The sequence below is a fragment of the Megalopta genalis genome, chromosome 16, assembly GCF_051020955.1.
Source record: "Megalopta genalis isolate 19385.01 chromosome 16, iyMegGena1_principal, whole genome shotgun sequence".
NCBI lineage: Eukaryota > Metazoa > Arthropoda > Insecta > Hymenoptera > Halictidae > Megalopta > Megalopta genalis.
This window is the reverse complement of record NC_135028.1, coordinates 217150-243078: the sequence shown is the minus strand read 5'-3', so window position 1 is coordinate 243078 and position 25929 is coordinate 217150. Positions and strand designations below refer to the sequence as shown.

Below are 25929 nucleotides of genomic sequence, written 5' to 3'. Positions count from 1 at the left end.
AGCGTGCAGGGGTAGAACCAATTACTGTACTTCTTAACCTACTGTATGTATGTATTAGGAAGAAAATTGCACGACAGGAACTGTTCTACGATTATCGATAAGAAACAATTACTTTTTAAACTAATAATTGTAGAGTTGCAAAAGTACACGATGGATAATTATGATAGTTGATATAAATGTGATATACAGAATGTTACACCTAACCTAAACTAATGCAATCTAAAATTGCGAGAGAGTTCTACTAACAGGTTTTTTTAAATAATTCGGAATTATATAATGATTATATTCGTATATACATGTATATTCGTTAGAATATATTGCATTTTTGTTTAAATATTGGCAATAATTTTGCGTAAAACCATGTCCACTCTTACATTTAACAAGCTAAAAAAACGAACATTAGTAACAAAAGCGGAGAAGCCTAAAAAGAAAATTGATCGATTCGATGGATTATCGGAAGAAGAAGTACAAAAATATACTTTGCCAGATTATCTCGAAATGAATTTGGACATGATTTTCATTGGAATTAATCCAAGTTTAATGGCCGCTCATCGTGGTAGGTATTATGCAGGTCCTGGTAATCATTTTTACAAGCTTTTGCACGAGGCAGGACTTACACCCCAATGTCTAAAATACGAAGAAGATTATAAATTAACGCAATACGGAATCGGTCTAACAAACATTGTCGCTCGGGCTACAAGATCGTCCTCTGATCTCAAACGAGCAGAAATCAAAGAAGGTTGTGAAATAGTAAAGGAAAAACTGAAGACTTATAAACCAAAGATTGCTGTTTTTAATGGCAAATGCATTTACGATGTGTTTGCCAATAAAACCGATAATTTCCATTTTGGATTACAACCTGAACGCGTCGAAGACGTCGCACTTTGGGTAACACCGTCGAGTAGCGCTCGTTGTGCAAATTTCCCTAAAATGACGGACAAATTACATTTTTTCACCAGCTTAAATAAATATTTACAGTTTTTGAAAGGACAGATACAAGATATCGATACGAGCGAATTTTTGTTTGAAGGAAAATGTAAACAATTTATACCAAGAACTTCGAAGATGTGGAGGCGGAAGAACATGTCCGCGTTTTTACATGGAGGACGAATTGCTAATAAAGATACAGTGTGTCTCGATACATCCGATGAAAATGTCGCTACAGCATGCAGTACAGAATTTATAGTAAAACGTATACAGGCTAATGAAAGCAATGGAATTAAAGAAACGCTTCATACGGATAAAATTGATTCTTTGCCAAATTCGAAAGCAACTGTTGCACAAAGTCCGGTTAAAACATTTTTCGAACACGATGCATCGTTTCAGAAAAAACAATCAACGCAAAAACAACGCACCGAAAAAATCATAAAAAGTGACAATATGAAAAAACGAAACCGCAATAAACTTGCACAAAAATCAATTAAAGTACAAAATTGTATTAGAAACAATCATAATGAATCAGATTTTATAAGTTTGATAAAACAAAGACTAGAAAGAAAGGAGCATAATCATGTTGTCCAAAAGACTAATCCTGAAAAACTAGTCGAAGTAACAGTTCCGATTAAAAATCAAAATTAGTTAACTAAACTGAGGTAAACATACGTACATATATGCGGGTGCATGTATATGCAATACGAGGTAAAGAGACATGTAAATGAATGTATAAATTTCAAGTATTTAAAATAAAAATTAAAGATTGTGCATCTGTTCAGAAGAGAATATAAATAAATCGGAAACACGACTATGCAAAGATACAGAACCAACGCCGTATTTCCAAACCATTTCAACAAAAGGGTATTTATTATAATTTATGTATAATCATTTCACCCTCAACCTTACTGTACCGTTTAAAAATTATAAAAATATAAAAGTTTCGAACATTAAAAGGCAACAATTATACATCTCAATATAACAACAATTGTATATCAACTATCGACGAATATTAGCGATTTTACAATTTTGATTTCGCGGCTTCCATAAGAGTCTTTAACTTCTGAGTGAGCATGATATTTCCAGTAATCTTTAGTTTTCTTCGCATGAATGCCGTCTGAGGGTTTAATTTGCCCAAAGCCTGAAAATAAAACAATCCGTTGGGTTAATGTCTCGTAAAACAGTACTTAAGAAACATGCATTAATCTCAAAAGTAATTTACCATTTGAATCATGTCCGCGTCTTCGATCGTCAACGTTGCATCGGCTTTCCCTGATTTAGGCTCTCCTTTGTACATTTCAGCTTTTTTCAAGTCCAAAGCTTTAAAATTAATAACATTAACAATCACAATGTATAATAAGAAAAGAAAACGTATGATATAAGATGTATGTAGTAAAATGTAACAGTTTTCAGTTACAACAATACTTACTCCATGTTGCTTGTAGAGTTCCTTTCGATAGAATATGATAAACAAAGACAGCATTGACTTTTTTTACTTCTTCCGGATTCGCTTTCACGTATTCACCTATAGTCACGAATACCGCATCGCTTTCAAGATTTTCAGTGCCTGAGCAGGGATTTGGTTGAAGTTGATTAACTTTTACCTCTTTCAAATCGATGTAGGCACCTATACGTACAGAAAATAAAAATCTAAAAAACTATAACTATATTTGCAAAAGTTTGCAACAAATTACAGTTTCAAATATTTGAGTTTTCCGTTATAATTGATATGTTTACCTGTCAGGACTGGTACATTAGTTTCTGTGACATACGTTTGGAAATGTATTCTATTTCCATTTTGCCACATATCGGTACGCAGAGTCTGACCTGGAAGAACAGGTTTCGCGAAACGGACCTATAAGAAATTCATTTATTAAGTAATTTAAATTACACGAGCCTTCTCATTTATTCAGCGATATTGTAATCGTGATGTTTTAACATTTACTGTACCTTGATAGCTTTGAATGCACTTGGATCGCCGCCGGCATAAGTTTTCAGGACGTGACGGACAGAAAATCCAAAGGAACATAAACCGTGCAAAATTGGTCTTTTATGACCACCAATTACTGCCATGTTTGCGTCAATGTGTAGAGGATTTGTATCGCCACTCAATCTATATAATGCTGCCTAAACGTGGTAACATTAAAATTTAATATACAAATTAAAAACAAACACATTCCTGTCTTCAGATATTAAATATTTTTTTACTACCTGATCGTAACTAGTTTGTTGCGTAACGGATGCATCTGGTTTTCTATTAGGGGGATCAATAGTTGGCACAATGTTGGAAGATGTTCGGTTTCCTTGAAATCCACCACCTCCTACTGCAAAAATTGACATCTGTCCTGTAGATAATTTATCTCCGCTGACGGAGTCGAATGTTTCATCTGCAACAAGTTAAAATAATTAAAATTCATCTATGTATGTAATGAGAAATAAAATGAAACAATGGTGTTTACATACGCTGTATTATAAATACAGCTCCTGAACCCTTGTCAAGTACATCTAAAAGTTTAAATTGTGTTCGCACAGTAGCTTCTGTTGGCACCGATTTGTAAACTTCCAAGTATTGTTCTCCATGCAGCATCTGTAATCATAATGAATGCACAAATACGAGCTGAAGAAATATTCAAACGGTAAAGTTACCTTCATCGGGTCTATTTGAAATCCAGGTAAACCTTCTTCGAATATTCTAGAAGACATTACAAACACTGGACCATAGAGAACATAAAATGTTGGTAATGCAGCAAAGTCTTCATGATTCTCGTACAGATAACGCATATCAGACGTATCTTGTACGGTAGCACCGACTATAAAAATCATTATAATTATACTGTTGCTCATCATTATTATTATTATATATCGTAAAATAACACTGTCCAACAAATTTTAACTTTTTTTGGATTTTGTAATATCCAATGAGCGATTCTTGTAGAGCGTCACTTTCCAAACATAAATCCCGATACGAAATTTTTGTATCATCGATAGTTTAAAATTATTCTTGTTAAAAATTAAAGGTCTTTACAAAAATTCGAATTTTTCGAAAACTAAGGGGCATACAGCAATTTTGTTCTCAAATTCGTGTTTAGGAAGTGACGCTCCACAAGAATTGCCCATCGGATATTACAAAAAAAAATCGTCTTAAACAGTGTAATTAATATAATAATGAAACCATACCTCCCAATGCATATAATATCGTGTCTCGAGTAGTGTAAGTATGTGTCAAACTATTATCCTGAAAAACAAATAAATCGTAATAAATAATGTCATTACTCATTTTTTATGAAAAAAAAAAAAAAAAATATATTTCATTACCTGTGTTGAATTTCCATTGTTAGTATTTCCAGATTTCATTTCTTCTATCGCAGTCATAAACTGTCCTGTTACATGCTTTAAAATACAGAATGAGATATACAACAATTTGTTAAACCAATAAATTTATCTAAAGTAGAACATATTTCGTATACCTCGATACTATCAAAATGTTTGGCAGACGACATGTTAGTAACAGCTGCCCAGTTTTGTTCAACATCTTCCGGAGTGACATCCTGGGATAAACTTTGCCTTAAAGTGGATCCTGATGCACGAACTAAATGACCTTTAAAATCGTAAATCATAAATTAACAATTTACAAATTACTCAAGCGATAATAATTCATGCACTTACATTTTCCAGCCCATCCTAATGCAGACTCGATAATGGAACCATTCTCTGTACACTTATCATGACATAACCAGACTACTACCGGAGCTATCAATTCAGGTTTTAAATGGTCAAGAAAGTCTAGGCATACAAATATAAAAATTATGTACATAAAACACGATGTAGTATAGTATTAAAATGTATTATTAACCTGGTGGCATAATGTCTTCTGTTAAACGAGATACGGCAGTTGGTACTATAACATTTGTATATATGTTTCTTTTCCCACCCTCTATAGCTAATGTATTAGCTAAACCAACAAGGGCCATTTTTGCTGAACTGTAATTCGATTGTCCAAAGTTACCATATAGTCCACTGTTACTTGTCGTCATTATCACGCGACCATAATTTTGTTTAATGAAGTAAGGCCATGCAGCTTGAGTAGTTTTATATGCTCCTTTCAAATGAACATCTTGTATCAAATCTACAAACAAATTGATATATTCTTATATTAAATATACTTATTCGTGTTTCTTGATTTTGAAAAATATGATCGATAATACAATGATATACGAACCCCAATCGGTATCTGACATTTTTGCAAATGATTTGTCCCTGAGAATTCCAGCATTATTGACTACTACATCCACTCGTCCGAAAGTATCGATAGCTGTTTTGATGATTTTTGCACCATCGAGGACAGAATTATAATTGGCAACTGCCTTTCCACCTGTAAAGAAATTTAAATTAGAAACAGTATCTATTCAAAAAATAATTACAATATTGACATTATATGTATATATAATTATCTTACTACATGTAAGACATATTTCTTCATAATATTTTCTCTATTTTCTGCAAATATAGATAATATCAAAGTTTCTTTCAAAGTTCCCTGTAAAATTTTATAGGTACTTATCAATATTAACACACATTAATTACAGATACACACACGTTAATTAAAGATAAGATTACTTTCTTACATTAAGACTTCGTATCAGAGATAACAAGGTACAAGAATATCAAGTGCATAATATATCCACTAAAACTAAGTTATAAGTAAAGTTATGTCATTAAGTTTTCAGAATATGATATACAACCATTTCTTTTGATTTCTTCAACAACTGTATCTGCAGTTTTGGTACTACTTCCATCGCCGTGTCGTCCTCCACCTAAATCATTTACGACAACACTGGCACCTCTTGAAGCAAAAAGAAGAGCATATGCTCGACCCAGTCCTAAACAGTAAATTTAAATAAACAAATAAAATACCAGATATTAAGTAATACAGTTATGTCAATTACCTGCTCCTGCTCCTGTTACCACAACAACACGGCCATCAAAACGTAACTCCTCTGATCTTGTCATTTTTGCGGAGGGCAAATTAAGAAGTAATGTTCTCGCTTGTTTTAGGCCTTTATATAAACCTTTATATGATTCGAAATGAGACAGCAAAATTTTCAATTGGTTTAAAGTCCACCCGACTTCGATTTATAATGATAGAGTCCACGAAAATATATATGTGTATATACCGCGCCCAAGTGGTGGAATATGAAATTAAATCATTATGTGTAGTAGAACTTATATACCTGTACACTGTTTTACTCCCTAAGCTGGCGCGCACATCCCCACCATTTTATTACACATCCAATCAGCAGTAGATCCTGTTTCAGCAGTAAATCGTCAGCCAATTAGAGCAAAGAAAATTTCTATACCGACCCTTGCTAACAGCTTGATCCATTAGCGAGAGTCAATATAGAAATTTTGGTTGCTTTGATTGGCTGATGATTCATTGCGGATTGGATGTCAAGTAAAGGCGTAACAAACCCCAACAAGTTTAAACGGCTGTTAAAATATTTAATATTTTGGGTTTCTAAGAAGAACATTTTTTAGGCATTTTTTAAAGTAAGGCTTAACAGCATTTTTCTTAGTAAAAAAACACATACAGCAATGGTTAATCAATAAAGTTCGAATAAAAAGAAACAGTTTATTTTTCATTTTAAATATTTCTTAACATTCTATAACATGTGTATTCATATTTTAAGACGTAAGAGACAGTCTAATAATATTAGAATAACGATAAAATTTGTATAAACTATTAAATTAAATATTGTACTATTAAAGAACACATGAAATTGTTATGGTTTATAGATAATAAAGAGATGAAATTAAGGTGGTGATAATACATATGTAATTCATTTGTTAGGAAAGATGTAATCACATGTAATATACTTTTTCTTATTGCATCTGTTGGCGTCTACTACGAGCTGCTCGTTGCTTGTCAAACCGTAATTCCATTTCTTCCAGAACTCGAGGAGTATAACGCACAACCAGTTTTACAGAAACTTGCGCTTGTTTTAGTAATTCCACTGCTTTTTCATGATTTTCACCCTCGACGCACTGAAAAATAAAGTATAAAATTACATAACTAGTAAAATATATCGGTCTTTCTATTTTTATACTAACTACTCCATCCACTGAAAGAAGTTGGTCGCCTCGTTTTAGACCACCATGACGATCGGCAACACCTCCAGGAATAATTCTTGAAATGTAAATGGGTGAATTTTGTTCTTTGCCTCCCATTACGTTAAATCCAAGACCTTCTTCGGTTTTTGGTAACTCTACGATTCTTGGATGCGCATGACCTTCGCTTGCAGCAAAAGCAGCAACCGTCGCTTTTGCTGTAGCCGACGCACGAACATCTTGAGATGCCTGGAACGACTAATTGGCGTTAAGATTTCATCAAATAATTTATACTATACATGTACACTTATAATACCTCGATATCGGATGTTTCGTATACATGCTCGTATACTTCAAGTACAGCACTGAGAAAGTCGCTCTGTAAAACTTTTTGTAAGGCAGCTAATTTTGTTGCAGGTACTTCACCCCCTATAATGATGATACATACGATAATATCAATCTTAATAATAAAGAATATAAATTATTATCTTAATAATAAAGAAAATTTTGCACATAGCAGTATCGCATACTTTTATTTTTATATAAGAAAATAGATCAAATCAACAACATTACGAGGAAATGATTACTTATGTAGATTATTACCTTTCTGCAATTTGTCTAATAACTCGATAGATCTTTTAACGTCTGTAGAAAAGAACCAAAAAAGTTAGTATCCTTTATACTTCATAATTAATTACATTGTTGTCATAGATTGGAACTATTGTATTATTAAAAAAATTGTTATAGAAATTCATCGAAATTTACCATTTGCTAAAGTGAGCGGTTCACCCATCGTAATCATGCCTGTGAACAAATAGAGAAGCTTATAAACTACCTTATTATATTGTGATTAGATCTATGCATTGCAAAAGATTATTACGGGTGTAGTGCTTTTCTTAATTGCAACTTTGACACTGTCGCGAACTGTCATAAAAATACGTCAACAATTTGATCTATCGACCAACTACTATGAACCGAAAATACAAGACAGCTTGATAGATGTCTTGACTTTCAATTTCTGCACGATAATCCCGACATCTATACCATAGACTTAAGATTCGTGTAGACGTTGCATGCAATGCTTTTTTCTGTCTTAGAGTCTGAATTACCAACTCTGTAGAAAATGGAACGGTTAGCTAGTGAACTAAATACAGTGATACCAATTAGTAGCAGAAGAGGTTGAAAGTGACTGGAAATAGTGGCTGAAAGAGGTAGAAAAATTGTGCAAAATACTGAGGTATTACTGCATAGCCCATTCTTATTGACTGAACAATGATTTGCAGACGCATGTAAAGAATAATTGTATTCTCCACCAATCAAAAGCATTCACGAAAAGTCATGAATCACTATGAAAACTTACCGTAAATAAATCCCTATACATTCCAACAGGTGTTTTATTTCTAGTAAAATTCGTGTTGTTTCTTCTCTATTGTATCTCAATAATTAATGGCGTGATCCTTGGCGTGATACTTTCGCGCCAAATTTGTCAGTGATCTTTGTGAAATTTCGTGACAGCAAGATCTATAATGTTGTAAATTTAAATAGTATGATTGCTTATTATTAAAAATTGATAATTTTAATTGATACGCAGTCGCATTGGTTTTTGATATGAAAATTTTAAAATATTAATAAATACATGTATTATTATAGGAATTATATATTTAAATATTAAAATACAAATTGTACATAAAACTATATATGAGGATTTTTAAAGCTTCTGATAGATTGAATAAATATAAATGAATAGGAATATATAGAATTTTCTGCAAAAATGAGTGAAAACAGTGGTCTTGATGATGCAAAGACTGACAAGGAGTCTAATGAAGTAGATAAATGTATAGAAAATGAGTCTAGTAAAGAGGTTGAAAATCCTATCGAGGAAGTGTCAAAAACATCTGTTGTAGTTAATAATGATTGCACTGATAACGCAAACTCAACTATTTTTAACGCGGAGGAAACAAATGAAAGAAATGAAGAAGAAGATTCTATAACAGAGAATGAAGAATTACAAGTAGTTAAAAATGTTAAAAAATTTTCAAGGATAATAGACAGCGACTCTGAGGATGAAGATACATTTAATTCAAAGACAAAAGAAATTACTAGTCTTAATAATCTTTTTGAAGATAAAAAACATTCAAATGAAAAAAGTTCTAAAAAACTTTTTGATAGCGATACCGACGATGATACGTATGTAAGCTTAAATAAGAGCAATACAGAAAGAATTTTGAATGAAGAAAAGGTTTGAAATATATTAATTAGCGATTATAAATAGTAAACAGATAATTTAATTGTTGGAGATAATTATTCAAATATGTATCTTACACACAGGCACAAACTGGATTTCGAACTCTGATAGATTCGGACACGGAAGAAGAAGAAATAAATGAAACGCATTTGGATCGCGTGGAAGGCAAAGAACCCAAACAGCAAAAGGAACATGGTGAATCCTCGAAGAGAAAAGTATATCAACTACGAAATGTCAATAATTAAATTTTTTTATACATTACGTCTTTTAAAATATACCGGTGTAATAAATTTTAGGTATCATTGAGAGCTAGTAAAGAAGAGGCTATGAAACATATACAAAGCGAAACTCAACGACTACTAAGAGAAACTGAAGTTTCTCTTCCTTACCACAGACCAAAGCAGAGAACATTAGAGGAGTTTTTAAATAGAAGAAAAGTACTGTCAGCTCTTCCGAAAGCTCCAACAATGGCAGCTAAATTAAAAATTTCATCCGCTATTATCGAGTAAGTAATTTTGCGATGTAAATTTATTAACACGATGAGTTTTAGTACTTAAGTTTAATAAATAATTATTAAATTTTGTATTTCTTTTTACTAAATAGTAAAGCACTGAAAGAAAAAGAGGAAGAAGCTGAAACATTTTACAAATCTTCCGATTCTGAAGAAGAAATAACAGAAAGTCAATCGGTGGTAGCCGATGCAGAATATATACAAAAAACTAAGAAAGAAATTGTCCCAAAAAAATTGTTCGTCTGCGACGAGTTGCCTGTAAATAGTAAAGAAGACGATAACACAAGCGTAATGCACGAAGCGAATGGTAATATTACAGAAATAAATGAAACAAAAAATTGTTTACCAATGGAAATTGATACGGTGCGAATAGAGGACACAAATGAGTTAGAAACATTGAAAAGTAATTGCGATACTACTGCTACAGAGAATGCTAATGAACATATTTTACCTAAAATTACAAATGAGGTTGAAGAATCTTGTAAGGAAGGAGATACCATATTACAAGATGAAATCATTGAAAATAAAGATAATGAAATAAATACGGCGAAGAAAAGTCCGCATGGAAAATGTGAGAATGAGAAATATAATTTACGGACCGATGACGACTCTTCGAATGAGTCTAGTTCCAACGTTATCGACTATGCGAAAATGGTAAAACAATCACTAGGGATAACTGCAGAAGAGTCGGATGAATACAACGAATACGGCCTATCACCACCGAAGTTGGATATTACTCCAAAGGCTAACGAGAAAAAAACATTATCAAGAACGCGAAATACAACTCCTAAATTAAGAGGCGCGCCAGGTACAGTGATCGATTTAACAGGTGACACGAAACCAAATAAAAATCCAATAAACGCCTTCCTAGACAGGTTTGTATACAAGCATTCGAAAATAAAAAATGCAGCAAACGATACATCGAAAGTGACGGTAACGCAAATGATAGAATCTCCTGATGGATCATCGATCGAAGTTAAAGAGACACTGCCGTATAAACCTAAAAATTCCGAGAAAATGGATCCCAAGTTACAAAAACCTGGAGCGAAATTGTTGCTCTTGAAGCAAGAATTAAAAGAGAAAATAGCACTGAAGCGCGATGAAGAGTGGAAGGAAAAAGAACAGGAGATGAAGGAACATGAGATAGAATGGAACGAGACTTTCGACGAGGGAGACAAGTTTAGCAAATTGCCAAGTATTGCGACATACGAAAGCGAGGAGGATGAATTGGAAGAGGATGATATGTATGAAAAGAAAGAAAAGAAAAGACGTAAATGTGAATTTGTAGACGATGAAGCGGACGTTAGCGACGATGAAATAGACGAGCAGGATGGAATTATAGACGAGGATGAAGACGAGGATGAGGATGAAAATGTGGAAAAAGACGAGGAAAGTTTTATTTTAGAAGACGACGAGAGCAGTACCTGCGATAGCATCGATGTAAAACGTAAATCGTTTAGACGAATTGTAGAACCCATAGAAGATGATTCACGATCCTGTGATACGTTGAATAACGAAGTTGCTGCAAATATGGATAACGAAAAACGTTTATCATCGACAACGACGCATTCGGACATATTTCACGAAAGCCCAAGCGAGAATGAAAAGGACATTCCAGTTTCTCAGGCACACGTTGAAAATGATTTGGAACATAAACTGAATCGTACACCGGTAATTAGAAAAACTAATAATTTTAGTTTTGTTTCTCCCGCGACGCAATTAACTGCGTTGAGTTCGCGTCTAGAGGATTTAAGACAGATGACTCCGATCAGAGAAGAATCGTTGGTAGAAGAGTCTAATCCCAATTTGATAGAAAGTCCTCGAATTGGTGAATTATCGCAACAGTGCGGTTCGGATAGTCGACCAACGATGCCTAAAAAACTATTTTTTACCGATCAAAATGATATAATGGAAGATGAACTGATGGAACTGTGTTCTGGTAAGTTCATGACCTGCGAGCCAGGTATGAGTCTTGATTATGCAAAATTGCCAGATGCAACGGCAGGTGGGAACCTACCGGACAGTGAAAATTTGGAGAAAAATTTGCAAGAATCACCAACGAAAAGGAACTCTGTATCCACTAACGGAGACGCTATCCGCGAACAACTAAAGGGAAACTATGATTCTAGAGAGAAGTCAAGCGTTTCGTCGAATACCGACGACGAGGATGAAGATTCGACGATGCAAGAAATTACGAATCGAACGAAGAAAAAAGTAACGAGATTAGAGTTATCCGATGACGAGGAAGAAAACGAATGTTCGGTATCCAGCGGCGACGATATCCGAAGCGAATGCGACGAAGACAAATTTATAGATTACGATTCGGAGGAGAACGAGGTTGTTGTTCCAAAGAAAAGCATAAAACAATATGCTGCCACGTTTTTGGAAAACGAAGCTGAACTCAGCGAGAGCGACTGCGACTGCGACGTGTCCGCGGACGAAGATGAAAAGGATATGGATGACTTGGAATTGGAAGAAGGGGATGACGAAGAAATCGACGAGACACAAGTGAAAAATCAGTTGGGTAAACTTCATATGAAACAGTTATTAGACGAGGATCAGAAAGAAGTGCGGATACTCAAGGAATTATTATTCGAGGAGGGCGATTTGTTCAGCGAAAGCGGCCGAGAACGAAAGTTCAAGTGGAAAAATATAAGTATGTTGGATGCGTGAAAATTTATTTACCAACAAATTTGTTTTTTCTGAAAACAAAGCTAATTTAAAAGAAAAAAAATGATCATTTCCAGATAAACAAGATGCCAACGATCAATCGCAACCGTGCGAAGACAAAGACGGTTGCGTCGATTTATCGGACGAAGAAGACGAAGCAAAATGGCGGAAAATAAGACACGAGAGAGAGAAGTTTTTAGCAGAAAAGATGGTAAAGTGTTCAAACGTTCAAACGTTTGGATAAAAAATAATCGAATCGTTCGGTAGATTCGAACGATTTTAAGCGAATACTTAGAACCATGCATTAAAAATGTTACGCTTGTAGATTAACGTGGACACCGAAATCGAGAGTGATTTGAACAACAGTGAAATATTTAAATTTGGTATGAAAATCTTGAAGAAGAGGCGTATCGACGGAAATCAAACGGAAAATACGTTGCTGGATTCGTCGGTTTCCGCAGCCGAAACAAGAATGCCTCACACCGTAGCGGAGATGTTGAATAGTTCAGATTTAAAAGGAAATTCTCGCGTGATTCATGTAAGTTTTCACGATCAAAATTGCGTTTACCGACGATCAAACGATTCTTACGATAAAAATGATTTACAATTTCGTATACTTTTAGAAGGTCCTGCGGAAGCGTTCGATTCTCGCGAGGGGAGAAGAGACCCTGGCGCGTCTAGCTGTTTTGGCAAGACAAAAGGATGCGCCAGTGCTGTCGAAAAATGGCAAAAATTTTGTTTTCACGCACATCGATACGGCAGAAGAAACAACTACGGAAACCATTGGAAAACGGAAAGCGAACGCTGCGAAGTAAGAGGAAAAAGTTGACGCGTAATATGTCTTTACGATACACAAATATATACATGTATATGTTTTTAACAATTAGATTTTAATGTACATAGAGATGAAATAACTGATTGGCGCATGGACGTTTTTGATAATTATACATATGTATATAAGTATGCTGTAAAGAAATATTTATATAAATAAAATGTTACGAACTCGATAATATTTATCGATGTAAATCGAAATATATATTCGAGTTTTGTACGAAGCGACTAGTCGCGCGTGTCTATACGCGAATTTTGACAAAAAGGCATTCGACACGAGGGAGAGACAGATATATTGGATGTTTGTTTAATGTAATTCTACCCAATAATGCGCGTCCTTGCCTAGGGCGATTCCGTCGTGCAGTACCACGCGGACGCGTACGCTGCGCGTACACCTCTATCCGCTACCCGATTATACGCTAAAAATAGGATACTTGGTGCACCGATGAATTTAAATGTTAAATATCCAGAAATTGTTTCGCGTATACTACAACGTACAGCTTATCGTTTCGATACGAGGAAATTCATTGAAATGCAGTGGTAACCGTTCGAAACGGCGTTTGCTCGGTTCGATACTTTTCCTCGCGAACGGGCTCCAATTGCAAATTTACATTTCTTTACAATAATGATTTATATGTATAACAACGGTAGAAATATTCAAGGAGAACGCTTTCGACAGTTGTAATAAAATCGACGAGAACGTTGTACTCTCTGGAAAGCGTTTCCGCAATGGGTCCAGTTTAATCTGCGATTTTGGGCGACATGCGACAGGGAAACGACGGTGTGCCGGAAGGGCGCGTAAAGAAAAAAAATGCAGCTAGCAAAGTTAGCGTCTAACCGCAAAGTAACAGCCGTCGTTGGAGGCGGTGGATCGGAGGCGGCGGATCGGAGGCGAGGGCGCTCGGGGCTGTGATGGGAACTCGGGATAAGGGTGGCTTGTTGCGTAAGCCGATTAGAGCATCACGGCAGTCACTCCTGCTTCGTGCGGCAGGCTAGTGTTCCTGGTGCTATTGGTGCACGGGACGCGGATATGCCGGGCAGAGACATTAAAATCGCATCAAATATGTAGAGAGCCACCCACTCGCTCCCTCCATACCAGCGGATGCGGGAGTACTCGTCGACATCCGCGCAAGCAAAAAGCTCGCCGGTCTTGCTTGGAAGTCGCCTCGCTCCTCTCTTTCGCGTGAATTTAGAAGGAACGCCCGGACTGAAAAAAGAACAAGAAAAACCTCCGAAGAGGAACGACGACTTTTTACCATTTGCTCGACATTCGAGCAAAACGATGGGACGGTTTTGTAACGTTGATCGATGCGCTTCTTGGGCAAGCCCGTGTTTCGCGCATCGTCGCATCGTCGCATCGTCGTCGGGATCGGCAGAATCAGCACCGGCACCGGCACCGGCACCGGCACGATCACCGCAGTACCATCGCCAGCACCATCGAGAGAACGACCACCGCGCACCGGTTCGCGGTATCGAGCCAAATGTTATGGTGAATCGAGGTTCTAGGGTTTTGTAATTCGAGGATCGAACACGTAACGCGGTGTTTTCAGGTGTTCATGCACACGTAGCCGGAAGCGGAGAGTGCAACGCGTGGTAAAATGTTTCACGGAGCATCAAATAATCATGGCAAATCCGTATCGACCGACTTATCCCACGTTAATACCTATATTTTACGTCCACCGCAAGCGGTATTAGTCCGCGCGATGTTTGGACGTAATAATGGATCATTCACCGTTTGTTTTCGTTCCTTTCGTCGATAGACTGATTACGTTGGGTATGAAATTTTGAACCGCCGCGTTTCCGCGTGGCTACGGCTAATTATGGGCTCCCAGCGTGAAATCCGTGCTACGCGTACTCTTCTCGTTCTCTCTCTCTCTCTCTCTCTCTCTCTCTCTCTCTCTCTCTCTCTCGAGGTAAGATTGTTTTTAGAACAACGAAAGAAACGAAGCAGGGGATAAAAGGCCGTTCTACTTGTACCTGGTACCACTGGAAGGGTCGATTGTCCGAGTATAAATGCGCCGACTACGAAAGGGACTTCGACGATCGTCGATGGGATACCGTCTTAAAAACTTAACAAGAATGTCATTTTTATCGTCGGAAAAGCTCGACGCGACAACGATTTGCAATTAATTAAATATAAAATAGGAATCTCGATTATATTCCATAGGAAGGTCGATCGGAACTTCCACGCTCTTCGCAACGTCCTAGAAGAGAAAGAAAAATAATATTTGTTCCGCACCAAGATTTACCGCGACGGCTAAAAGTATCGCGTTGATAAAAAGATAAACTTAAAGTTCGAGCGGTGACCAAGTAAGACGTCGAAGCGAGGTACTCCACCGGTTGAAGGTAAAATGAGATAATGTTCGAACAATCTTCGTCGAAATAAAAATTTCCTACGTCGATCCTGAGAAACGGGAATCGAGTAGAAATGAATTTTTACGATTTGCGAACGATCGTTTCGGCTCGAGGGTTGGTTCACCGAATTCGGTCACCCCATACCGAACATTTTCTTACGGAAAAGCGGATCGAAGTTCGGTGTTTCGGTGACACTCGTCTCCGATCTTCGGCGATCAACTCATCGACGATTTCCTTGATTGCTGATTGTCGTTCCTCCGACGGAACGGTCGAACGTCTCGACGAGACTCGAACGACCTCTCGTCCAATTAGGGCCAGCGGGATTGTCCGGACCAAAGAGTTCCCAAGGGTGAAGATTAACCGCGGAAATCGGCTACAGCCTCTGCGCGTTCACACGTTTCGGTCCGCTGACATCGCCGACGGAGCATGCTCCTGTTCCACCGCGAGTCCATCAGTGCTGTGAAATTATTTACGACGATTAATCGAACATACTCCGCAACTCGTTAAGTAAGGAGATCAAGAGATTACGATGTACTGGCTTTGGAATCGGAAACTCGCAGCATCTCCGATTTGCTTCCTAATCTCCAAATTTGCATAGAAGCTGCGAATCGATTTGCAGAAAATTTACAGTTTCGCCGCGTCGCATCGTTGCAATTTCTAATCGTCGTTTAGCTTAGTCGAATATTTTCTATTCCATGTTAGCCTACCCGTGGGATAAAACGTGGAATTTCCCCGCTTTTGGAAAATCGAAAGGCGGCAGAAACAAATCCGCGCCCCCGGTTCACCCCGCATTCCTCTATGCGGTTACATTTGCATGGTTTACACGCGCACAGACGCGTCCATAGAATTTAACGACAACGGTCTCGTCTTTGGAGAATCGCGAGCTCGATTAATTGCGAATAGGATAGGTCGACGTACGATTTCGTTTCCCGTTGCAACGCCCGATCGTCGCAGGCCGTCGAGACAACCATCGGGTTTCCTTCGGCGACCGAAGCCGGCCGGATAATTAGAAAGCGCCTTGGAATCGTGCGCGCGGGACGATAGGGCGGAAGGAAGAGCCGAAAAAGACGTCGAACGAGGGTACCTCCGGATAGCTGGGTCGCGGACGTCGCGGCCGGTGTCCGCGGGTGCAGCAGCAGCAGCAGCAGCAGCAGCAACCCCCGCGACGTTCGTTACGCGGTCGACGCGACGCGACGGGGCGGCGAACGTTTACACGAGCACGCGCCAGAATTCGAGAGTAGTGGTGGCAGCGACATTCGGTGGTGGGAGATGGGGGCTGGAGGTCGGCCGACCAATCGGGTTCGCGATAATAACGCGTTCCCGGGTGGAGCTTTCAAATATACCCGACTCGGTGCTGGCGACCTTCCGTCAAACGGCGTCCGGCCGTCGAGGGAGAAGGTAGTGCACGCCCGTTTCCACGAGAAGCAACGACGAACGACGTCGGGGGGCCCTGTGAGTGAACACGGAGACTCGGATCGTCGTTCGACGGAATCCTCGAACGTTCGTTGGTCGTGCGGACGAGGCTATCTCGGAATCGTCGGCGAGGCTGTGATCCGCGGCGCGCGTCGCGGCCCTCGGAAACATGGAGAACCGTTGACGAGGCCTCGAACGCGTGGTCCGTTCGAGAACAATTTCGAGCCAAGCCGTGACCCGTCGAGCGTCGCACGTCGGCCGTCGATATGTTGCACAGCTCTTTGCCGCGGGCGTTCCTTGCTCCCGGACTGAATTACATGGGCTACTATGGCGACGAGATCCATCAGCATCCGTACGGCGCGCCCGCTACCTGGCACATTCCCATGGAGAACCTTTCGAGCTACTCGAGGGTCTCCGAGCACCACGTTCTCCAAACGTGGGACATGTCCAGATCCTCGACCCCGTGCCCCTTGGACTTGTCGTTGAAATCATCGCCGGCGGCGCGCGCGCCGAAACCCGAGGACTCGGTCGACTCGGAGTCCAAGAAGGATCGGAAGATCGGGGACGAGTCGCGGACCGAGTCGGAGGATCGGGCCAGGTACGGGCCGGCCACCGACGACAACAACACCGGTGGTTCGCTGGTGGTCGACGACTTCGACGCGATCCCGCGATGCTCTTCGGTGAACAGTCACTCGAGCTACGAGTTGCCGTCGAAGAAGGAACAGACGCCGCCGCTGCCGCCGCCTCTGCCGCCTCTGCCGTCTCTGCCGTCTCTGCCGTCTCTGCCGTCTCTGCCGTCGCAGCTGCAGCAGGAGCCGAGCGAGAAGCTTTGCTCGCTCGAAGAAGCTGCTCGCCTGATGCCGTTCGGCGCGATCGACGCGATCGGCGCGATCGGCGAGGTCGCCGCAAAGTCCTATTACGCGCACGGCCAGAAGCTGAACGTGCTCGCGAGTCCGAGCCAGCTGCAGCAATCTGTCCAGCACTACCAGCAGCTTCGGCAGCAGCTTCTGACGCCTCCGCATCACTTGCACGGGATGCAGCACGCGCCGATGACCCCGCCGAGCACGCCGTCGCCGCCGCAGTGTCCCAGAAGGAAGATCAGGGAGGAGGACTGCAGCCCGGCGTCGTCGGTCGGCAGCGGCTCGACGACGAGCACCGGCTCCAGGGCCGGCGGCCCCGCCGAGAAGCTCGCGCAGGGGCCCAAGAAGAAGCACGCTCGCAGGCTGAAATTCGACGAGGACACCAGCAGCCCGGTCTCCGGGACCGTGATCCTGGGCCCGGACGAGGCCGTGGTCACCGGCGACATCGATCCGGCCTTCAACATCGTCGAAGTCACCGAGGAGGCGCGGGCGGAGCTCGCCAAGATCGAGAACCGGCTGGGCCCGTATCAGTGCAAGCTCTGCCGGCAGCTACACGAGGACGCTTTCCAATTGGCCCAGCACAGGTGCTCGAGGATAGCGCACGTCGAGTACAGATGTCCGGAGTGCGACAAGAGGTTCTCGTGCCCGGCCAACCTGGCGTCCCACCGGCGCTGGCACAAGCCGAGGCTGGCCAACGGGGACCACCCGTCGTCCGTCGCCGGCATCGAAATTCCCTGCACCAGGTGCGACGCCAAGTTCACCAGGCAGGCCGCTCTCAGGAAGCACCTGACCGCGCAGCATCCCGAGACCAACAACGGCAACAACAACGGCGGCGGCACCAGCAGCGGTAACAGCAACGGCGTCTCCATGGACGGTCAAGGATCTCCGGGTAAGGCCGACATCGTTCAGATAGTTTCCAGCAGCTCGTTGAACGCCGAAATGCCCTGACACGAATTCCCTGCGCGACCTTTACCGCGGAGGCCAGGCATCTACTGGAGGTTCGGTCTTGACCTCTAAACGCTCGCGTCTCTCCGCGTTCTTACGGTTCCGTTTCATACGCCTGTTTTACATTTAACCCCCGACGGATCTCTTTCCGGGTCTCTTTTCGGGTCTCTTCTCGGTCTCGTTCGATCGCGTCAGCGTTTGCTCCGCGTTCCGGAACGGTCCTTCGCGGCGGACCCTTCGCGCTCGGAGAACCTTCTCTTACCGAAAACTCGAACGTGTTTGCTCGCGAAACGCGTGACAAGCGATGCGTCGATCGAGCGTTGGAAATAATCGTGAAACGATATTTATCTCGAAAATAGTATCCGAATAGTCCTTCTTGAAACCATCTACTGTCCACCATCGAGATCGTTCGGTTAACAGGTCGAAGCGATATTCTTAACAGGATCGGATAAGCGCGCGAGTCGAATTTAGAGAGATCGTTTCGATCGTTTCGATCGTTTCGATCGTTTCGATCGTTTCATAAATTTGAGAGACAATAATCATCTCCGCGATCGAATCGCGACGCGTTCAACGAAAATATCCGGTGACTCGAGATCGAAATTCGCGTAAAATCGGAACAGCCGAAACAACAAGGTTAACACGGTGTTGCGTGCGATGTAAATAGGTATGTAAATAGCGTGGAGAAGAGGTGGGCCGAGAACGACTGTGCGTGTACATATCGAGCCGTACTTGTTCGTGCTGCTGCAGCAGCGCGTATGCGTTTCGCTCGAACCGATGCGACAATCTGTTTCGTAAGAATAGGCGTAGGTACGTATGCTGCGTGTATCGTATAGATTTAATTCATCGACCCGAGCGATCGGAGTCTGTCGTACAGCTAAATATCAAAGATAGTTAAGGAGATCGAAGTATCTGTATCCGGATAGCGGCACCGATCGGCGTAGTCGCCGTACCCATGGACGCGTAATCGCTTTTAACGGTACGTATGTCGCGATCTTTCAAACCGATCTCGGCTATTTTACTTGGACAATTTATATTCGACGATTCGATATTCCTCGTACTACGGACCATTTTCGCAGCTAGTCTCGGTAAATACGTTTCGTACTATAACATTCATTTGATCGCGCATGAAACATTCGTTCGCTTCCCAAACGTACAAATACCGTAGGAACAATAATCGTGTGTGTTCGTATCGTTTTGGTGCTCCATTGGAATTTAACGCGTGTACGTGTACATAGTTATGCCCGTAAAATTGATTTATCGCATCTACCGTTTACTTTTTCATTTCTAGTCAAAGGGTATGCTTTAAAATGACTTGCCGGAACGCGGATTTTACGCGTTTCACGCGTTTTTAGTTTGCGTACGCACGATTCTATACAATTTCTAGAAAGTATAATAATTCGAAGCTTTTTGTAATTCGCTGTTGCTCGGTTCACGATTTCGAATGTAAATTAACGAGCCGTTGGTAGAATTTATCGAAAAGAATACGGCTTACATCCCGAAATCCTGAACCGTGTACTCGCAGAGATCGTCCTAGTATTCGTTGTCGTCGAGCATGCTTCCAAAAATACAAAATTCGCGTCGATCGTTACCGATTGGCGAGAAGTTTTCCTTCCGAATTGAATAGAAATTTCTTATTTCCCTGTCGCGTCGACGCTCCGACAAAGATCGAGTTTCTATCGGCTCGACAAAACGAATACGGGAACAACGTTATCGTACTTAACGATATTACGGTTAATTGTTATTTATTTTTTTACTGGGTTTAGCTTTAAGCGTACGCTTCGATCGTACGATTCGAAACGATACCGACGAGCTTTTGCGATCGAAACTTATGGTACGGTTAATTTCGAGAAACAGAAGTCGAACAACGATATATTTTATCTCTGCCAACACTTTCACTGGCACGCTACGATCTCAATTTTATAAAATATGTTATTCGATCAAATTGAAAATTGTAATTCGAGTTACATTCTTCCGACGTTGTTGTTGTTGTTGTTGTTGTTGTTGTTGTTTTGTGTTTTTCACAAAATTATCGCATTATCGTTTCTCTCGCGAACGCGTTAAAAATCCGCACGGTCCGGTTATCGGTGTCGTTTCGAGTCGCAGGTATCGCACGATACCGAATTTTTATTTATACGTATGTTTTATTTTTGCATTATTTATTATTCTATTTAATTGGAATAACAGAGTATAATCTAGTCCACAACAGCGCGAAAGCCACGAGTCTCTGACGGCTACGTAAAAGCTGTACATACAGAAACAACGAGCGCGATCGCGAGGCGTAGCGATAACTCGACATATACCTATATATATATGTATGTATAAAATATTAACGAGTTTATTTCTAGGTTGTAAGACGCGAAAGTATCAAAGTATTATTTTAAACGTTAACGCGCGTGCCGGCGAGACGATTGTATAGTTTAGCGAGAGAGGAATTCGACTCTGCGTAATTGTAATCGAGTAGAAAGTATTACGGACGAGAACCGAGATACGTGTATCGTGCGCGAACGTCGCGCGTAAATGTTAATCGAACAAATTCTAGTCATAGCTAGTCGTAAACAGGACTCGTAAAAGAGCACCGGAAGAAAATAATTAACGACGTACGAATGATAAATGCGCTCGCGCGTTTCTTGCTCGAAGATCGATCGTTCATGGGAAAGTATTTATACGTAAAGCAACGATCGAGCAAGAGAGGCGTTATCGGCTATAGATGCATTTCTTTCTATAAATATGTATCATAGCGTTGCATTTATGTAGGTAAGCTTCTAATCGGCGCACATCCACGAAATCGTAATGTACTTATATGGATATACATAGTTAGGTATAGGCGTATTCATGTAACGTAGATCGATACGGAAATATATTTGTTGTTCATATCTGTATATAAAAGTTTCATTTCCGATAAATATACATATCTTGAAATCGACATTTCCCATGTTTATTATTCGCTCCTGCGTCTCCGTTCGTAGATATCCGGAAGGAAATACGTTCGATCGAGTTCCAAACGGGACGTTCCAAACGGGACGTTCCAAATAGACATTTTTATCGAATAAATTCAATTAATTTCTGTACGAAGCTTTACGGTATCGCGTCTGCTACGAATACGTGAAATTTCTGGTTCAACCTGATGGCTTGGAAGTCGATCGGTTCGACGAGGAAACCTCGCACCGATGTAGCACATATTTCTTGGAAAAAGCCGAACGAGCTTTATCATGTTTCTCACTTATCGTTGCCGTTTTAATTTTCGATCGCCGTACAATTTATTTTCTTGGAAGCTCGTCGCACGATCCAACGTACTTCCACGTGTTCTATTTCGTACAGAGAAACGTCAATTCTTCGTTTCGGGTGGACCCATATCCTATACACACGTGTACGTACGCGTACGCACACGTACGGACGAAGCATCGGCGAGGATGTCGCTGGGATAATTGATTTTCGCTGATCCGAGGACCTGTTTAAAGATCAATAAAGCAATCGCGTGTGACATAGAAAGAAGATGGGCCGTGATCCAAGTCGGTATTGTCCAGGGATGATGTCCCTCCACGTTACTTTGTCGCGTGCGCTACCATAATGCATCGCCGTAGAATCCATAGTGGAGGGATTGCTAGCTCTGTAATCTGCGCGAGCTTTTGTGCCGACGGAATAAAGAGATCTGTCGCGCCCTCGCGGTTAAAGAGGGACACCATTAAGTCCATGAAGCTGATTTCCCGAAATTCTCGGTTCCTAGGATCGTCGCGATCACGGCCGCGCTTTAAATCCGCCATTCTTCTCCATTAGGCTGTCTAAAAAAGTATCACGGACGGCGGAATCGCGTTTATCCCCGGTTCTGCAACGTCGTAGCCGGACCGCGAAAATTTACGCGAACGTATATTTTTACAACGGTTCAAACGATGGGACTCGGACAGAAATTTGTATCGAGCTCTCCGAAGTCCTAATAAATGCGAACAATTTTTATTTCGCGTAAAAATCCACGCTCTACTCTCGTTGTACCACGCGTTACACAAACCTACATACTTTGCAGATTTTGCAAATTCTCCGTGCATAAATGTCCTACGAATTTAACATATTTATCGCGCATAAACTTCCACGGTCCGGTCGTAACTTTCTATTATCTAAACGCGTTTCCTACGTAATCGGCACGATCTAAATTAACCCGTATGCACAACGATTTGCCGTATAAACCAATAAAGATCGAGTCCACCAATTTGACTAAGCAACTGTTTCGTTATCCGAACATTCGCGTCGCTCCGTTTATCCGGGATAATCGAGTTTTTTCCACCGTACCGCAGAATTTTCATCGATTCCGCTACGATACGAAATAACAACGGGACGTCGTTCCTACGATATACGTTAATAACGATCGAACGAAACGTTTGGAGCATTCGCTCTCCGCATCAATATCGTACGTTCGAACGTTCGTCGCGTAAAAGCGTACCCGGAATTCGTAATACGATTTGGAAAAAAATGCGAACACGATCCGCGGAAAGATACGTTCGGTAGGCGAAACCTGTAAGAGGAACTTTGTTCCGGTAGCTCCCGTTTTTATCTCTCTATCCTAGGGATCGATCGACGGATAGACCTTCGAAATATCTCGGTGCGCCGCTGCAGGAAGCAATTTCGCAATTTTTCTTCGCGACTTTGTCATCTTCGCTTTGCTATTCGCCGGGCTGAAATACAATTTCCCGAGCGCGCTGGATAAGAAAGTGTGCGAGAAAGAAAGCGGCCAAGAGCGAGCGTGTAAGAGGGGCTCTCTCGAGCATATAGCACCGTAGACCTTTATCGACGTGTCTTCGAAGAATTTTCAGAATCGCTTTCTCCCGTGGGAAGCTCCCCCTTTTGGCGCGTCCTACGTATCTATCCGCGCCTCTGTGTTCGTGCCAGGAGGCGTACGTGTGCGATATTCCGGTGTATACGTGCAATAAAATTTCCGAAAGTACGATACACCGTTAATCGATCCATTACGAAAATTGTCCACCGCGTCCGATGCGATGGACGGTCGCCGTTCGAAATATCCCGACATCTTCCGAAACGGAGCAACGTTTTAGAAACTAAATTTCTCTCTCCTATCGCAAGCGTTAATTACAATTACAGACGACGAGCAAAGAATCGATCTTTCGCATCGATCGCAAACGGTTTCGATCCGTCGCGCAAACGGAGGCGGCAATATCGAGAAACCGTTCGAATCGATGGATATTTCGGCGAGGCGATAAAATGTACTCGCGGATCGCTTCGGGTTGCGTAAGAAAGAATAAAATGTTACAGCGGTAGCAGCAGAGGGTCGGACATCGCATTAGAAAGATGGCCCGGCAAACAGAGCACGGTGCTTTTATCATTAGGTAAACAATCCCCAGCTATTGCGTGCGCTATACGGTACCACAATATCGCCTCGATGCCTTGTAAACGGCGAACATCTGTGGGATAATAACTGTAAAAGCTTTCGAGAAGCACGTTCCTCGAACCTTCGTCGTTGCGCGCTGGATTTCTTGGAAGAAATATCTCCGACTCGAGTATTAAAGAACAGTTCTTCTTAGCCTCGTGCACTCGCGCGACACAACGGCGATGGCGGAGCTGGTCACCGTGGGGCGACCGATCGTTTTACGTATAAACCGTCGGAAATAATGGGAACGGAAACGAACGATCTTAAAGCGAACGACGACGTCGTCGCGAACGAGCAAAAAGCGTTCGAACGCGAAAGGATCGTGTCGTAGGAGCGAATAATTTTGCAGCATCCGAAATTTGCAACTGCATCGAATTTGCGGGAACAGGATCCGCCGTCGTTCGCTCGAAATCGTTTTTACAAGAGGCGCAGCCTTTGGTTTTTTATTTTACGTCAGGGTAGTGGAACCCGATTGCTTCCGAAGCCGAAAATTGCTTTGTCCCTCGTCCAAAGGATGTCTTTACTCGTCGCCAGACTTCGTTCTTCGACTATCCTGGAAACTTTCCTTCGCGTCGATCGATATTTTCCGGTAATCCTTTCGGCGAATAGCAGGTATATGCTGGAACAGTGGGAAAAAGTCGACGATTAAAAAAATGGCGACTTGTGATTTTTGAAACGTAAAGAGTAACAAATTTGGCTCGGTATATATATATATATATATCTATTATACTAAATTCTGAAGACAATATCGGTTAAGTGGAATTAGAAAGATACGGAAATAGAAAATTGTCGCAACAGCGAACGCGTTAGTATTTTACGTGGCAGCGTACGGCTTCTTTATCCGTTTCCTTTGGAAGACGCGGAGGAAAAAAATTCGTCGCGTCGCCCGGCGAAAATCAGGAAAATCGGACGAGCAGGGTATAATTAGTCGGGTGTACCGTGGCAGGTTGAAAGAGAGACAGACGGTGGAAAAAGAGGAGCGGGAATGAAGCAGAAAGGAGGAGAATCGTGGTCGAATTCAACCATTCCAGAAATCCGCATTCACGTAAAGGAGGATCAGCCGTGGAAAAGCATCTTACACCGAGTCTACGATATCTAATTCCCGGGAGTTCCTTGATATATATACACGCGCGTCCGCGGATATACATACGTACAGCCTGCGTACATAGGTACACGGGCGTGTCTCCGTGCGCGTATCCGTATCAGTTCGTTCGGCCGATGCGAGAGAGTCTATACAAAGGGAGAAATAAATATCGCGGTAATCTCGGATCTTGTATGTAGGACACACGGAGATCTTCGACGTCTCTGCCAGCTTTGCACCAGCTAGGAAAAAGTTCCTGGGTTTCCGTTCGAATTCGGATGCGAATATTTTCGGATAGAAACGGCTTCGATCCTTCGCTTCGACGATCTTCTATTTTTAAGATTTCAGATTCGCCGATCGACGGATAAACGTCGAAAAGTTCGAAATCTTGGCATTTCTAAAATGCGTGGAACAGCGGCGCGACGGTAAACGGTAAGTTTCGCAAATGTCAAAACTAACGAGAAAGATCGTCGGACTCGTGGCATCGCCGGAGGCTGTCTCTGCCAAAGGAAACCCGGGACGCGCGTCCGCGGAGTCGCGTCGGACAAGAGGAAAGTGTAATTTCCTGCGAATCAAAACCATCGAAGTTTTCGAAGGAAACGGAAGATT

At 41.4% G+C, this 25929-nt stretch overlaps 6 protein-coding genes across 9 annotated transcripts in view; 3 read left to right on the top strand and 3 right to left on the bottom strand.

Annotated features, from left to right (window-relative positions):
* Positions 1 to 16: 16 nt before the first annotated feature.
* LOC117224639 (uncharacterized) lies at positions 17 to 3388 on the top strand. Its single transcript, XM_033477737.2, has 2 exons — positions 17 to 888; positions 979 to 3388. The coding sequence occupies exons 1-2, from the start codon at positions 361 to 363 to the stop codon at positions 1576 to 1578; spliced, it is 1128 nt and encodes a 375-aa protein (XP_033333628.2). The 5' UTR covers positions 17 to 360; the 3' UTR covers positions 1579 to 3388.
* On the bottom strand, positions 1771 to 6079 carry Mfe2 (peroxisomal multifunctional enzyme type 2). The gene is made up of 16 exons (XM_033477736.2): positions 5877 to 6079; positions 5673 to 5810; positions 5150 to 5302; positions 4784 to 5056; positions 4597 to 4713; positions 4398 to 4528; positions 4246 to 4320; positions 4108 to 4165; positions 3577 to 3740; positions 3394 to 3517; positions 3142 to 3317; positions 2881 to 3057; positions 2668 to 2785; positions 2360 to 2557; positions 2153 to 2250; positions 1771 to 2071 (listed from the first exon to the last, which is right to left on the bottom strand). The coding sequence occupies exons 1-16, from the start codon at positions 5938 to 5940 to the stop codon at positions 1952 to 1954; spliced, it is 2184 nt and encodes a 727-aa protein (XP_033333627.1). The 5' UTR covers positions 5941 to 6079; the 3' UTR covers positions 1771 to 1951.
* Positions 6080 to 6539: 460 nt separating this feature from the next.
* veli (L27 and PDZ_signaling domain-containing protein veli) lies at positions 6540 to 8072 on the bottom strand. 2 transcript variants are annotated; one of them, XM_033477486.2, is made up of 6 exons: positions 7916 to 8072; positions 7801 to 7839; positions 7639 to 7680; positions 7352 to 7464; positions 7039 to 7293; positions 6540 to 6972 (listed from the first exon to the last, which is right to left on the bottom strand). In XM_033477486.2, exons 2-6 carry the CDS (start codon positions 7835 to 7837, stop codon positions 6811 to 6813), a joined length of 609 nt encoding a protein of 202 aa, XP_033333377.1. In that variant the 5' UTR covers positions 7838 to 7839; positions 7916 to 8072; the 3' UTR covers positions 6540 to 6810. The 2 variants fall into 2 exon arrangements, with proteins under 2 accessions (XP_033333377.1, XP_033333378.1); XM_033477487.2 differs by having other exon boundaries at positions 7039 to 7284; positions 7916 to 8071.
* A 460-nt stretch (positions 8073 to 8532) lies between these two features.
* On the top strand, positions 8533 to 13523 carry LOC117224596 (uncharacterized). Its single transcript, XM_033477641.2, has 7 exons — positions 8533 to 9274; positions 9364 to 9495; positions 9577 to 9785; positions 9884 to 12447; positions 12539 to 12672; positions 12787 to 12999; positions 13085 to 13523. The coding sequence occupies exons 1-7, from the start codon at positions 8807 to 8809 to the stop codon at positions 13274 to 13276; spliced, it is 3912 nt and encodes a 1303-aa protein (XP_033333532.2). The 5' UTR covers positions 8533 to 8806; the 3' UTR covers positions 13277 to 13523.
* A 121-nt stretch (positions 13524 to 13644) lies between these two features.
* Positions 13645 to 21788, top strand: LOC117224573 (uncharacterized). The gene has a single exon (XM_076526822.1). The coding sequence runs from the start codon at positions 17327 to 17329 to the stop codon at positions 18866 to 18868; it is 1542 nt and encodes a 513-aa protein (XP_076382937.1). The 5' UTR covers positions 13645 to 17326; the 3' UTR covers positions 18869 to 21788.
* LOC117224571 (uncharacterized) overlaps positions 21706 to 25929 on the bottom strand; it is a 46770-nt gene continuing 42546 nt past the window's right edge. For all 3 annotated transcript variants that reach the window (XM_076526828.1, XM_076526829.1, XM_076526830.1), the window contains one exon: positions 21706 to 24858. The gene's annotated coding sequence lies outside the window, so the exon portion shown is untranslated. The remainder of the gene's footprint in view (positions 24859 to 25929) is intronic.

What these genes read in the sequence shown, in the direction of transcription:
- LOC117224573 (XM_076526822.1), top strand. Translation starts at nt 17,327, where the DNA reads ATGTTGCACAGCTCTTTGCCGCGGGCGTTCCTTGCTCCCGGACTGAAT.
- LOC117224596 (XM_033477641.2), top strand. Translation starts at nt 8,807, where the DNA reads ATGAGTGAAAACAGTGGTCTTGATGATGCAAAGACTGACAAGGAGTCT. An exon ending in GTGAATCCTCGAAGAGAAAA is followed by an intron (nt 9,496 to 9,576) that starts GTATATCAACTA and finishes AATAAATTTTAG; the next exon opens with GTATCATTGAGAGCTAGTAA. An exon ending in GTTCAAGTGGAAAAATATAA is followed by an intron (nt 12,448 to 12,538) that starts GTATGTTGGATG and finishes GATCATTTCCAG; the next exon opens with ATAAACAAGATGCCAACGAT.
- veli (XM_033477486.2), bottom strand. Translation starts at nt 7,837, where the DNA reads ATGATTACGATGGGTGAACCGCTCACTTTAGCAAATG. An exon ending in ATTAGACAAATTGCAGAAAG is followed by an intron (nt 7,465 to 7,638) that starts GTAATAATCTAC and finishes TCATCATTATAG; the next exon opens with GGGGTGAAGTACCTGCAACA. An exon ending in TTCTTTCAGTGGATGGAGTA is followed by an intron (nt 6,973 to 7,038) that starts GTTAGTATAAAA and finishes TTTATTTTTCAG; the next exon opens with TGCGTCGAGGGTGAAAATCA.
- LOC117224639 (XM_033477737.2), top strand. Translation starts at nt 361, where the DNA reads ATGTCCACTCTTACATTTAACAAGCTAAAAAAACGAACATTAGTAACA. An exon ending in TCGAAGACGTCGCACTTTGG is followed by an intron (nt 889 to 978) that starts GTAACACCGTCG and finishes AAATATTTACAG; the next exon opens with TTTTTGAAAGGACAGATACA.
- Mfe2 (XM_033477736.2), bottom strand. Translation starts at nt 5,940, where the DNA reads ATGACAAGATCAGAGGAGTTACGTTTTGATGGCCGTGTTGTTGTGGTA. An exon ending in GGTAACAGGAGCAGGAGCAG is followed by an intron (nt 5,811 to 5,876) that starts GTAATTGACATA and finishes TTTACTGTTTAG; the next exon opens with GACTGGGTCGAGCATATGCT. An exon ending in TGAAGAAATCAAAAGAAATG is followed by an intron (nt 5,303 to 5,672) that starts GTTGTATATCAT and finishes ATTTCTTTACAG; the next exon opens with GTGGAAAGGCAGTTGCCAAT.